Source organism: Pleurodeles waltl, chromosome 6 (genome assembly GCF_031143425.1).
Source record: "Pleurodeles waltl isolate 20211129_DDA chromosome 6, aPleWal1.hap1.20221129, whole genome shotgun sequence".
Taxonomy (NCBI): Eukaryota; Metazoa; Chordata; class Amphibia; order Caudata; family Salamandridae; genus Pleurodeles; species Pleurodeles waltl.
This window is the reverse complement of record NC_090445.1, coordinates 1,612,589,393-1,612,603,453: the sequence shown is the minus strand read 5'-3', so window position 1 is coordinate 1,612,603,453 and position 14,061 is coordinate 1,612,589,393. Positions and strand designations below refer to the sequence as shown.

At 44.0% G+C, this 14,061-nt stretch overlaps 1 protein-coding gene across 4 annotated transcripts in view; it reads left to right on the top strand.

The window, feature by feature from the left end:
• Nucleotides 1–14,061, top strand: part of AKNA (AT-hook transcription factor) — a 279,571-nt gene that overhangs the window by 230,998 nt on the left and 34,512 nt on the right. For all 4 annotated transcript variants that reach the window (XM_069241503.1, XM_069241504.1, XM_069241505.1 and 1 more), the window contains exons 19-20: nt 4,887–5,006; nt 5,833–5,934. In XM_069241503.1, coding sequence (XP_069097604.1) covers nt 4,887–5,006; nt 5,833–5,934 — 222 coding nt within the window. The remainder of the gene's footprint in view (nt 1–4,886; nt 5,007–5,832; nt 5,935–14,061) is intronic.

Sequence of the window (14,061 nt, the reverse complement as noted above, 5' to 3'; positions counted from 1 at the left end):
CCAAGCTTCTTGATGAGGTTTGGACAGAATATATCTCTCAGTCTGATATAGAGATGATGTAGGAGACATGGACCTCTGGAGATATTGTATGGGATGGTTATGCCAGTTTTTCTATTCCTGCCATTGATGTTCCTGGGTGAAGAGTCAGGGTAGTGGGGTTTGGAGGAGGTGTGGGGGGGTTGGGGCGGGATGGCTGGTGACCTTGGTTTGCATTGCGAAGATACATAAGGCTACCCAAGTTGTATGTAGGCATCAAGGGATTTCAATTGTATGGGTCATTCTTCTTAATAAGTTTCATTTTTTTGTTATTAATTTCTGCGACCCAGTGTGGTAACTAGGTTGCCAAATTAATGTCCTATTTTCAGTTTTACCCACTCCTAAACACAGATCTGCTAGTACATCCAGTGCTAGGTTAATACCAGTTTGTTAGATCCATTTGAAGTGAAGGGTAATAATTATTTATTTGACCAGGGTGTAGATCTCAGAGGGGTGAAACTCTTAGATGCCCTTTTAAATTTTGGTCTGATTAACACAATTGAGCAGGTGAGTGACCTGTCCAAACACACCTGCCTTCGTAGGCAGGGGTTCAGGCATAGTGATCGATTTTCCTTTTCTGTGTCAGCTCGTTTCTGTGGGGGATGGGGTCAAGGAACACAAGCACAGTGATCACAACATGTAGGAACTGGGTTTTGGTTGCAAATTACACCAAAGATGACTCGTACTGCAGCTGTTCTGCCTCCAAAAGCCAGGGAAGATTACCAGCATTTTGAGTAGTAACCAGGATCTACCGTGGAGTAGTGGAGTTGCTTCCCTGTACCCTGCAGGCATCAAAGAAGACTCCAGAGGACTCTGGACCGCCAAACCCCCACACCAGACAGCACCCGTGCCCCCTTACCCAAGATGAAGTGGGCCAAAGGTGCCAGCATAGTCCCCAGGCCCTCTAAAGCCAAAGCCTACCTAGGGTTTGCCAACAGTGGACTTCCCGACACCGCCTGCAGCCTCTTTTTACAGGCCCCCTCCACCCGCAAGTATCCCCTGCACCGGAATCCGATGCCAAAAGACACCACTGTACCTGAGCCCCAAAGCCCGAGGAGAAGTGGGCAACTGGTGTCCCTATGTGCAAGACGATCTCAAGGGCAAAGCCCCCCTGTGGGTTCCCCCCGGACTGGCCACCAAGACCCTGCTTGCAGCGTCTTTCTCCCCGGACCGATCTCTATTGAACTGAATGGGATATTCGATGCAGTAACACAATTGTGCACCCAGACGCCCCAAAGCCCCTCAAGATGAACTGTTGGTATGGCCTTGGACCTTGCCACATACTCACCTCAAGTTCAGAAGAAAAGTCTAGTAAGTCATTGCTAAGTACCCATATGCAGTGTCTGTTTATTTCTGATAGGATAACATTAGGGCACCTGAGGCTGAAAAGCACCTCTGCACCTCGGCACCTCAATGCCTCCCAAAGTGACCTGTTGGTGCTGGTGCGCTTTGGACCTTGCCCCATACTTACCGTGAATCCAGAAGAACAGTCCTGTAGGCCATTGCCCAGTGCCCAAATGCAGTATATTGTTTCTTTTTCCGTAGGATAACATTTGGGCACCCGACACTGAACAGCACCTCTGCACAGGGACGCCCTAATGCCTCCCAAAGTGACCTGTTGATGCTGCCTTGGACCTTGCTCTACACTTACTTTAACTCCATAAGATGGGTCCTATAAGTCGCTGCTAAGTACCTGTATGCAGTATATGTGTTTCACCCATAGGATAACATTACCCCTCCAAAAATTGCACTGTCAACTTTTGAAAACTGTAAAAATTCATAACTTGAAAAGTTCCCACCGGTTCCAATGATCTTGGTATAAACATTTATATAAACGTATGTGTTATTTTTATGAATCGGTGTTGGATTTCTTTATTTTGTGTGTGTGTTGCTGACTGCCTCTGTGTGTGAAATATCTGTTTAGCCCTTCCCTCTGATATACCTAACTACTTGCCCATAGTACCACAAAAGAGAGCATTTGGGTTGTCATTTGTGCCTCTGTAATTCCTCTGGGTTTTGCTTGGACTCTTTACACAGTGCGCCTCTATTTGGTCCACTATATAAAGAGCCAGCCTCCTACGTAACCCAATTGAGTTGGTTTTCCATTTACCTGATTTCAAGTGTCCTCACAAACCTGCAGGGCCAACGGATCTGGGTGTTAAGGATAAGGGGCTTAGGGTTAGTTGGTGAAGAGCCAATATCCTGTCTGTTGTGGCTGCCCTGATGGGATGTAACCGGGGTCTGGTTATGGATAATTTGCTGGTGGACAATTTTTCTCCATCCGAGATCCTGCTAGCCACTCGGAAGCTGAATAGATCTACGAAGAACCTGATCAATGGTAGTCGCAGACCTGTAAGGCGTCCCGGTCCTGGTTGGTTATACAGCTCATGTAGAGCTGCAAACAAGAGGTTATGCATGGCACTTAGAAGTATACTTAGGGATAATATATCATTGGTTGTGACTAGATTAGAATATAAGCATGCTATTAAAACAGGAAAGTGGTGATTAAGGCAGAATTGTGGGAGAATCTTGTTCAGGCATATACAATGAAGGACACCATGAGATGTTGGAACATTGTAAATAAAGGGAGTTATAACATTGTGACCACAGAGGAGCTAGTGTTCACTATTCCTCCTGAATGTCGGTACAATCACCTGGATTTACTCCTATGGAAATAAACTGAGAGGCTGAGGTGGTTACTGCGTTTCCCTTTGGAGATTAGATTCCATTTAGAAGAAGTTGTAACAGCTATTGAGGATATCTCATCCAAAAAAGGCACCCATTTCCAACATTGTATCAATGGATCTCTAGAAAGAGACTATCCCCTTGTGGGCCCTTATTATTACTAATGTTTTAAATGCAGCCGAAGTGTAAAGTTTACCTGCCTCATGGCGAACTGCATGCATAGTTCCCATGTTCAAAACAGGTAACAGAAAGGATCCCAAGTGTTATGGACCTATATCATCACTGGATTCAATGGTCTAGATTGTGGGGTGCATTATCTTAAGTAGAAAAGAGGACTGGGTCCAAGAAAATGTCTTTATGAGTACTGTGCAGTATGGGTTTCTGGAAGACCTTGGGAACCAAGAACAGTAGTTGAAGCTACATTTGCTAATAGGGAAATACACAATTGTCAAAAACGGAACCTTATGCCTTGCATTTATGGACCTCAGTAGCACCTTTGATAGGGTAAAACTCTGAGGACTTTTACATATGTGGTGCTTGCCTCACCTGATAGTCCAACTTCTACAGGTTTTGCATGAGGGAGATAGTGCCTCAGTTAGGTATGGCATGGAAGATGAGTGCACCAAAGCTTTTAATCTTTTTAGGGGAGTTCATCAGAGGTGTGTTCTAGCTCCCATTTCTTTCTTTTATATATTAGTGGCTTGTACCCCTTTTTAGTTTACCAGAGAAAGTATCTCCCAACAGTGAAAGGCAAATATGTGCCTTACTCCATGCCGATGATGCACCTAACGGTTTACAAAGCCTTTATGATGCTTTTGTCAGCTGCATGAACGACCTGTATTCAGAGATTAATGTATCCAAAACACAGTACATGGTGTGTGGTGAGCCCTAGAGTAAACCTGAACCCATGGTGATGAAAGGATAAATGATTAGCCGGGTTAATGAGTTTTCTTATTGGGGAGTAACTTTTTACTCTAGGGGTAGCTACTTACCTTGTATTTCGAAGCCCTGTGTATGCTTCACTAACTCATTGGGGATGTTTTTGGGCTCACATCTAGAGTCAGCAGTAAACCAATCTTGCCCTTATTGGAGGTGTACACATTAAAGTGTCTACATGTTATAACATTTGGGGCTTCTAGAAGAAGGTACAGGGAATGCAACAGAGTGCAACAGGAAGAAAAGAACTTTTGTCAGCACCTTCTTGGGATAGGGCCCAGTAGTCCCCATTTTTTTGCACGAAGAATTCGGTTTAAACTGTGGAAGATCACATCAAGCTTGCACTTCCTCTCCCGTGGATTGTGGTCTAATAGGTATTAGGTATACTACTATGTGATTTGGGTCTTAAAATACCCTGGTTAAATTAAATTAGGAACACTGCCAAAAGTTTGGACCAGCTTGAGTTGTTTTTATCCCCACATCTACTGAATTAAAAGGAGGGTAGCTGGACTAAGGGGGAGTTTCTGAGATTTGCATCTGTTGCTAGAGATGTGAAGGAACTGAAGAAGCCATCCATGAGAGTTTACCTTACGTATGAGACTTGTCTGGGTACTAAACCCTATTGTTGCTAGGTTAATAATGTTTGGGAAAGGTCACTCTTGACCAGGTTCCAGCAGGGCTCTATCAGTTGCAATCTCTGTTTCCCATTGGGACAGTTTATTTCAAAATGTATACTTGTTTCCCTTGTCATGGTACCTTCCTTAAGACACTGATGCATTTTACTTTATCCTGTAAATATGATGAATTTTTTTTACACAAATTTTTATTACCTATTTTAAAAACTTTGGGCTTTCTTCAGTGTACGCCTTCAGTTCATTATTTTGGTATGGCAGCCGATACTGCTGTATGTTTTCTGTGGGAAAATACAATATGTTAGCATAATTCCATGGACATTTTAGTTTAGTATTGTAATTTTTTATATTCTATTTATTGGATGTGTGTTGTACTTTTAACATGATGATTGTTCTTTTATGATTATTTTTGATAATCAAATAAAGAGCATTGACTGACTGATGTTGTAGTATTCCTAACACCAAAGTACATGACAAAAAATGCTTATGGAATCTAGACATAGTAGAAGTCAAATGGTGTTCTCAAAATTCTGATAGGAGGGTAGAAAACATTGTGCATTGACAATTTCCTTATTCTGATTCTGCCAATTTCTCCAGCTTTAGATTCAGATCACTCGCTCCGTCGGCCACGCAGTCAGACGTTTCAACCCGAATGGGCCAATGGGCTCTCAACAGAGAGAATGGGTGATGCTTCTAGCTTCACAGGGCCTTACACAGGTGAGATGTTTCCAACAGACACTTCCAGTTCTCTCTGATATACATACAAAGTAAAATATCTCCATCAATGTTCTAAACCCCAGGACACAGTTCTTTCAGGTTTAAAAAAATAAAATAAACTAAAGGACAGGTGGTGCAGGAAAGGCTACATCTACTGTTTGTTTTCAATTTGCCAAACAAAACTATCCATTTACAGTACACGCAGCTAAAAATACCACTTAAAAGCAGTTCAAGCTACATAAAGTAAAATGAATAGGAAATGCTGCCCTTTTGTAGCACAATACATACATGAGAATTCAGAGAGTATTCCCATGGGACGAACTATACCTTAATCAATGTTCTCTTGCATTGATCTCTTTCCTAATAGAAGTTACCTTCCTTTGAGATAAGCACTTTATGTTTTGAGACACTCAATGAGGGATTATCCTTTCCTTCAAGACTTGTCCTTTTTAGAAGACAACACTCTCCCTGGAGTTACTGCTCTTACCTCATTTTTCTTTTACTCCTTTTTCCCTCTTTGTCTCTTCACTCAGTCTGCCGCTTTCCCTTCAGTTGTCTCCCAATTTGTTTTGCTTCTGTCATTTTTACCACATTTTCTCTTATCTATCCCTTTTCTGTCCTCTCCATCCTTGTTACCTCACTTTTCTAACTAAGCTTTCTCATATCTATTTTCTTTTTCCTCCCATTACATCCTTATCTTTTCCTTATTCTGATTCTTGTATATTTGACATCTTAAATTTCCCTCTCTTTTTTTCTCACCCATGCCTATAAGAGTTTCCATACAAATTTCCCAATGCACTCACCCATCTCTTTTTGTGTTATGCAGGGACAGAGTATCATCTTCCAGGCCCCAACCCTATGATGCAGGAGACAAGAATGAGTGCAGACTCCTGTCCTCATTGTCAGGGCACAAGAGCTCCATCTCCTGGTATGTCTCATGCAGTCCTCGGATTTGGGTTAAATTCATGCTTTGGCATTTTCAATAAGGATGCTAGTCAACTTAGTCATTGCTTTGGACTCATTCATATGTCATAGAACGGCAATCTGCACTTTACAGTGCTCAGAAAGATCTTTCTTACCACCGGCAAAGTCACTTTGTTCCCTGCTACAGAAGACAACTGGGGCTGTATCATGAACAGTCACACAGAATCAGAGAAGGCCAAGACTCCTGGTTTTAAGTTTTTGATGTTTCTAAACTGCAGACATTTATCTAAGAATATCACAAAGTTAGATCATGATTTTCAGACAGAACAGCTCAGAAATAGAAAGAGGCTATCCTGTTCACTGTTTACGAGCTGTGACACACACACCTGAAGATCATGCCCTAACTAGGAGAACTATCAGCTCACATGTATACACTTTAGACATTGAAAAGGCATAAAAACAGGTGCTTGGCTCTGAGCGGAGCTAGCTCACCTTTTCATGGGATGCCCTAAGCATGCACTGAATCAGTAAAATCCTAAATATGAAGAGTTAATTGCGGTGCCCCAGAGGAGTTCTCACCCTCACCCTGACTGTTCAACATTTGGGTGCTTCCACTAGGACACGTGCTGGAACATCACCAGGTACATTTCCAAATGTATGCTGATGATCCCAAAATCATGATCTGATTGATGGAACATCATGGAATACATAGACCTCTTGTTCGACTTGTTGACAGAAAACTCTAAATGTCTCTAAAACAGATATCCTGAAAGTAGAAGTGTCTAACTATGATAAGCTTCCCAAGAGCCTTTGTCACCCACTTTCCATGCCTCATATCATAGGAAACCCGAGGATAATCTTTAACACTGTTCTTTCATTTGTTCCACAAACTTATGGCCTCTTCCGCCGCCCACCAATATTGAACGCCAGTCGGCCTGGAACCTGCTGGCTGCATTTGGACATCCCCGCTGGGCCGGTGGGCGGAAATAGAGTTTCCGCCCGCCGGCCCAGTAGGGAGCAGCGCCATAACATTGCTGCCGGCTCCTAATGGAGCCGGCGGCAATGTGGCGGTGCGGCGGGTGCAGCAGCACCCATCGTGCAATCCACTGCCTGTAATTCGGGCAGTGGATTGCACGATGGGGCTGTGTCTGGGGGGCCCTGCACTGCCCATGCCGAGTCCCCTTACCACCAGCCTTTCCATGGCGGTGTTCACTGCCATGGACAGGTTTGCTGCCCTGACGGATTACGACCGCCGGGACCGCCATGGCAGTATACCGTGGTCCCGGCGGTATGACCGTGGCGCTTTCACCACAGTCAAAATATGGTGAGTAGTACCACCAGCCTGTTGGCGGTACTACGGTCACATGACCGCCAGGGTTGAAATGAGGGCCTGAGGCTGTCATTAGAGTCATATACATCAGCAAGTACACCTTACTTGCTCAGGGAGATCCTGTAAATCTAACACTAAGTGGAGTTGAGAAGAACCCTAGTTATGGTCCAGCTCGATTACCGTGGTATCTTTAGTGGGGTCCCAAAAATATTAAGAAACAGATTGCTAGAGAATCATGCATCCAAACTCTGGAAATGCAACCAAGTGAAACCTGTCCTGAAAGCCCCCTGTTGGGTTCCATTAGAATTCAAGATGAAATGCAAAATCATTTGCACCATCCACACTATTAATTGGAGTAAAGCATAGCCTCATATTGCCTCATATTTAAATCCCTTCTAGATTGAAACCTGCAGTTGGCAAATTAGCACTGTATCCGGAAATGAACATTCAGATATGGATGTGCATTCATTGGCGTCCAGGACCAGAAACTGAATATGACAGAACCTAACCACCTTCTGTTCAGGAAGTTCTTGAAGACAGAACTCTTTGGCTATCCTTTAGTCTGACTGTTGGTGCTGACAGATGCAGCAAAAGAGTAATGCCAAATGTGTACTTAGTTGACCTCTGTCTTCTTCAGCTTTGGATCTTTCATAGAACCACCTCCTTAAGTTACGCCTTGCTGTCAGGCTGGGTAATCTCAGTAGTCAATGCAAATATCATTACAAATAAGTTACTTGCAGCCACTCAAGCTAATTAAATGACCTGAACCATGGCCAGTGAGTTGGAAGGGCTTAGAGTTCTAACCCTCTTCAAAGGCACTAACTATCACATCTTCTACCGACAGCAGGGAATCCTCAGCACTAAACTCTCCTTCACAATCTGATTATTTTATGATCTTTTGTGGTTGATATTTCATTTCACCTGCAGCAAAAGAAATTAAGCATTTTATTCTTCATTTTGTGAGTGGGATGCTGAGCACGGGGCAATTTTTTTTTTATTTCTAGCTACCATGACTGTGACTCAATATCATTCTACATCTTTTTTCAAGCCATGTTCTGTGTGCCGGGTGAGGAACTTTTTTTTAAAGAGTCCTTCATAAAAAGTGCATTTACTGTTTCCATAAGTCTGGACATCTTTCCAAAAACTGTACCATCTGTGGAACACTTAGGGGGAAATCCCTTGATGAAAGGGAGAGCACCATCTCTGTGCCTCAAATGGTGACTCCCCAGGATGGGTTTCAGTGAAGAATGTGACTTCACATCCTCATTCTAAGGCAAAGAATTGCAAGATAGTAGTGGCCAGTCTAAGGATTTAGGGACAGGTTCTTCTTCAGAGTTGCAGCTGACCCCCACCCAAAAGCCACCTTCATCTGCTTTGAAGATGTAGACCTTTGGTTCAGGTGGTGCTATATCAGATAAACCCTGACCAAAACGGTATTCTAGTGTGGTTCATCTCCGTTGGCACCAAAGACAAATACACCATCTCCAGTGACCTCTGCGGCAATGGACAAACGTAAACAAACTTTGCATAAACCGCTACCAATGATGAGGATAGAACACCATTACAGCAAATGTTCTGTCAAAGAAGTCAATTACTTTGTCAAAGCATGGACTGTTGACAAAGCCTACACAATTGATGAGGAGTATCAATGAATAGCATCTGCCAATGTAAAGCATCCTCTCAATGAAGATGGTCCCATTGATGAAGACATCCCATTGACAAAAGCCACACTGTCAACAATGACTGCATCATCAAGTCTCATCGATGATGATTGCGCACTGTCAACAACGAACTTGACATGACGCTATCAACGGCAATTTAAATGATGCCAGTTTTGTTGACAACAGTCACAACAACACAAACTTTGGGCATACCCAAACTCCTGTTTCAACAACAGCACCATTACTATTGCTTGTCTCGCAAGCAAGGATTATGCTAGCTGTCTATGCAGCCTTTGGATGGTACTTTATCTTGGCACAGTGACAGTGAATTTGGTGACTATGTCAACGAAGAAGGCAACCTAATCTAGCCAGATGAAGATAATGGATGATCTGATGATGATTCACAGGTGGAAAGCCATCATGATTTGGCATACTGTATGTACCAAGGGACTCTGAAGAAGAAGGAGGACTTGTTAATCAAGAATCTCAGTGTTATGATGGATACTAATCTTATATAAAGTCTCTGGGCTTCCCAAAAATGAATATGGTGCAGGTGCTGTCTAATTTGTGGATTCCATGAAACAGGGTTTATTAAAACAGAATATCCCCAGATCGGACTGTCATCAGTCCACAGGCATCCCAATGGATTTGCTGCCTCATCCTCAACCACTGGGGGCACCTTCATCTATTTTATTACACTATCCACTATAGTAGTGTCTGATAAAGCGAGAGCTCCTCAGCCACCTGGCGAACCCATCCCTGATGCAGCCTCCAATGCCAGTGATGATGACTCCAGCCAAGTACAAGTAGATGACATGCATGACGATCAGCAGAGCACGGATAGTTATGCTCTAGCTGAAGATACTTGCTCAGCCTAATGATTCTCCACCAGACGATATTCATAAGTTCTATTCACTGATTAATAGGACATCACAAAAATTCAGGCCTTATTATGAGTTTGGCGGGTGGCGGAGGCCGTCTGCCAAACCCTTTTGGCCAGAAAACTGCCACTCTGGTTTTCTGCCCGCTGGCCCTGTTACAAGTTTCCTACTGGCCCAGCGGTAAACTCACCACAACATTGATGCCGGCTTGTAATAGAGCTGGCGGCAATGTTGAAGTGTCGGGTGCGACAGCACCTGTCGCGCTTTTCACTGCCTATAATTCAGGCTGTGAAAAGCACGACATGGCTGACCATGGGGCACCTGCACTGCCCATGCCAAATGCGTGGGTAGTGCAGGGGCCCCCCTGGGGATCCTGGCACCCCGTCTCCACCAGCCTTTGCACTGCGGTGGCGCTGCCCCGGCGGATTAAAACCGCTGGCACTGCCAGGCTGTCGAATGGCGGCAATCTGGTGGTGCCGGCGGTCGGACCGTGGGGGCTCTGCCACAGTCATAATGTGGAGGCCGGATGCTGCTTTGACGGCATTCCTACCACCACCAGGACCGCCAGACTCGTAATAAGGGCCTCAGTCTTCGATACCGTATGGAAAACACTTTCTTCTTATTTGCCTTTATAAAGAAATCAAGGTGACCAATAAGGTATATTCTCATCTTAGGTTTGTCCTGCATGAGGAATCCGCCCACAGACACAGCCTTGATAGCTCGCCTTGAGAAAAGGATAAGGCCCTAATTTCATTTCCAGCCTGCTTGTTAGATCAAATTAAACCTGTTGCACGATATCTTCAGCAGCACAAAGATGATAACGAATCTAGCTGCACCTTTGTGTGGCCCATGACTGCAAGCACCTGGATACAACAGGCAAAAGTATTAATCTTTTTGTAAACACTTCAGTGAAAATAGCAAATGCTAGAGCTATATTGTCATAATATTACAGGAAGTTGTTGCATGGCTTTATACAGAATATGCCTATGGTGTATCATCACTTTTAAATGCATCACCAATTATAGATGCATGGCTTGGTGCTTCTAGTACTGGGTTTTGCCAACCGGATGCAGGTGCAGTGTTAACATTGAGTTTCTGGTACATAGTACATTCTTTCAGCCCAGGGTGCACCACATGCCATTTAATGGCCAGCCCATGTTTGAGAAACATATGGATAATACTCTGCAAGCAATAAAAACTGACAGAAACACTGACCTTCAGAAGAACCATTACTAATATTAACTGATGGCACCAGCCTTGTGGTCAGTGGGGGTGCTTATCATTTGGGAAGATCTGTCAATTTTCATTCCTACAGGCCGGGAAACAACCTGCAGTCACAATCCCACAACAACGTAGAAGAAGCCTGTCAGGAGGAAACCATCAACCAATCTTGTCTTTCATAGGTTCACAGCGAGCATACTCCTTTCTCATCATGAGGCTACCAGTAGTTAATTTAAATGAGCTATGAAAATCGGACATTTGGGCAATTGTATTTTAAGTTAGCGCCGTTTTTGCATCAAAAAGCAGCGCAAATGCGGCGCTAAAAAAGCATAAATATGAGCCTTGGTGTCTGTGAGGAGGCTTTGAATTCTGAGCCCCTCCACTCATTGGGCAGGGTTCTGGTCACGTAATGAGGTCGATTGCCTGCAGGTTGTATGTAGCTGTTTTCATTGTTATTTGCTGCCCTGAGATTTACAGTTACGACATCAGAGAGTAAATCAAGCATGTGACTCTATAAAAGATATCAATTCTGAATAACTGTAGATACAAATAATTTTTCTCCTTTTTCTTCACTTAAAAGGGCTCCTCTTCTATGTAGTTCTCTGTAGTGGCTGAAAGGCAAAATATCTAGTGCTTTAGAAAACTCATCCATGAATAAACAAATACGGAAATGTATAAATAAATAAATGATGAATGTGTTGCATTGAAACCACAGAATTTCCCATGATGTAGTTCGGCATTACTGAGGAAACTATGATTAAACATTCTTTTTATGCATAACGATAATAACTTACTTTCCTGTCTTCCAGAGTAAATTATTTTAAAATGTTACTAATTTTTCTTAATCACCTGTATTTCTGAACTGTGCACAACATCCATTTTAGGAGCACTTTCCAAGAAAACTAAGCTGGCCCTTTCACAGGAGAGAAATACATTACCTCTTGGTTTTGCTAATCTTTAACAGTCATCCTCAACTGAATATGCTCAGTATTGACAGCACCTCATGAATCGAAGATTACGTTTCTTCTTCCAGAAAAATGTTTATATTTGCCAGATAGTCTCTCAGATACGTATTCTTCAAAGTAATCTTGTAGAAGATTACAATATAGGTGAAGTTAATGACACCAAACGTGAGTTATGTAACCAAAACAATATTTTATTAATGACACAATGAGAAGTTTGAGAAGTTTCTTTAACATGAACAGACAAATTATATGAGTACATATGGGCCTTCCAATCTGGGCAAAATGCTATGCAGACAAGTGAAAGAATTCGAGAAAAGTTATTTGAAACTCCCTTTGCTTTTTCTTTGTTCCAGGATTCAGGAATGGTGCACAGGATTTTGTTTGTCCAATCACAGACACTGAACCAAAAGCTACCCTTAGCCTCTGGAATGCAGCAGAGTCTTGAAAGTGGTGTTTGGCTCATATTTAAGTGTTATTTGTTTAATTCTGGTATATGGCCAGTTGCAGACACCAAATATAAAATCATCTTAGCCTCAGGCCTTTTAATTGGTAGCCCACCTTTAATGCATACCACTCAGCCAGAAACAAAACAGCCATGACATGGTTGATCGGTTCAGCTCTTGTCCAGGAACCAGTTGTACCCCTTCCTTGCCAATCATGTGCTGTTTGATCCAGTGGCTAATGGCTAATAGTTACCACATATCTGAGGTTCCACTGGTTATCCCATTATTGGAGCCTGCCAGAGGGAGTTGTCACAGTTCCAGCTGTTTCTGTCATGCCTAGGGACTGGTTTAGATAGGTGCCACATCTGTGTTGTTTGTCAAACGCATTTGGAATCCTCTGGCAGTACGTCTTTGACCTGGTAAATCTGACAAAGAAAGAATATTGTTCCACCAAATCTAGTTGATATTTCCAGTAAGCCACTACCATTTTACTATGTAACACAGATAGGGGGTCATTTTGACCCTGGCAGCCGGCGGTAAGGTGGCGGGAACACCGCCAACAGGCTGGCGGTGTCCCGCCAGCAATTATGACCGTGGCGCAAAAGCCACGGCCATACCGCCGGCCCCTCCACTTTACCGCCAGGTCTGGGATTATGAGTCCCCGACCGCCAGCCTGTCCATGACGGTAAACACCGCCATGGAAAAGCTGGCGGTAAGGGGACTTGGGGTGCCCTGGGGGCCCCTGCACTGCCCATGCACTTGGCATGGGCAGTGCAGGGGCCCCCAGGCATAGCCCCATCTCGCATTTCACTGCCCGAATTTCGGGCAGTGAAATGCGCGACGGGTGCTACTGCACCCGCTGCACATCAGCATTGCCGCCGGCTCTATTACGAGCCACCAGCAATGTTGATGTGACATTTCCGCTGGGCCAGCGGACGGTAACACTGTTACCGTCCGCTGACCCAGCGGAAATGTCATAATAGGGAGGCAGGAATACCGCCGGCAATGGCGGTATTCTGTCTTCCGTGGCCTCGGCGGTCTTCTAGGAAGACCGCCGAGGTCGTAATGACCCCCATAGACTTGTTGCTCTGTAGTTTCATTTTACCACACCATTACCACTTATTAAAATAAGTTTGCACACTCTAGTTCTGAAAAATTAAGGAGGAGGCATACTGCTCTTTGGTGTACTCTTTGTCTCCCTGGAGGTAAAGGTTGAAAAAGGTAAGGAAGTCAAAAGAAAGTGTGAAAGGGAACAGATCTCATCAGTAGGATACCTATAGCATTCAGGTCACACAACCCTTTCATGAACTTGCACAGAGTCACCAGCCAGGCCACGGAAACCATACACACTGGTTCTCCAACCTCCCGATGCCAGCAAAGTATCAGCAGGCCATGCAAACCCTTTCTGCCATCAAAGAACCACAAAAGGGATCTCAGACGTAGGGGCCACCACAGACCCCAACAACAGAAAACAGTAAGGAGCCATGCATATGGCGCTCCCGGGTCACTTCATACTCTCCCTTTCTGATAATCCCCAAGGACCCCACACACTAAACCACCTGCCACTCAAACACTGCTGGGCATAAGCAGGCAACTTCCACCAATCCTGCCAACATAAGAATGACTGAAT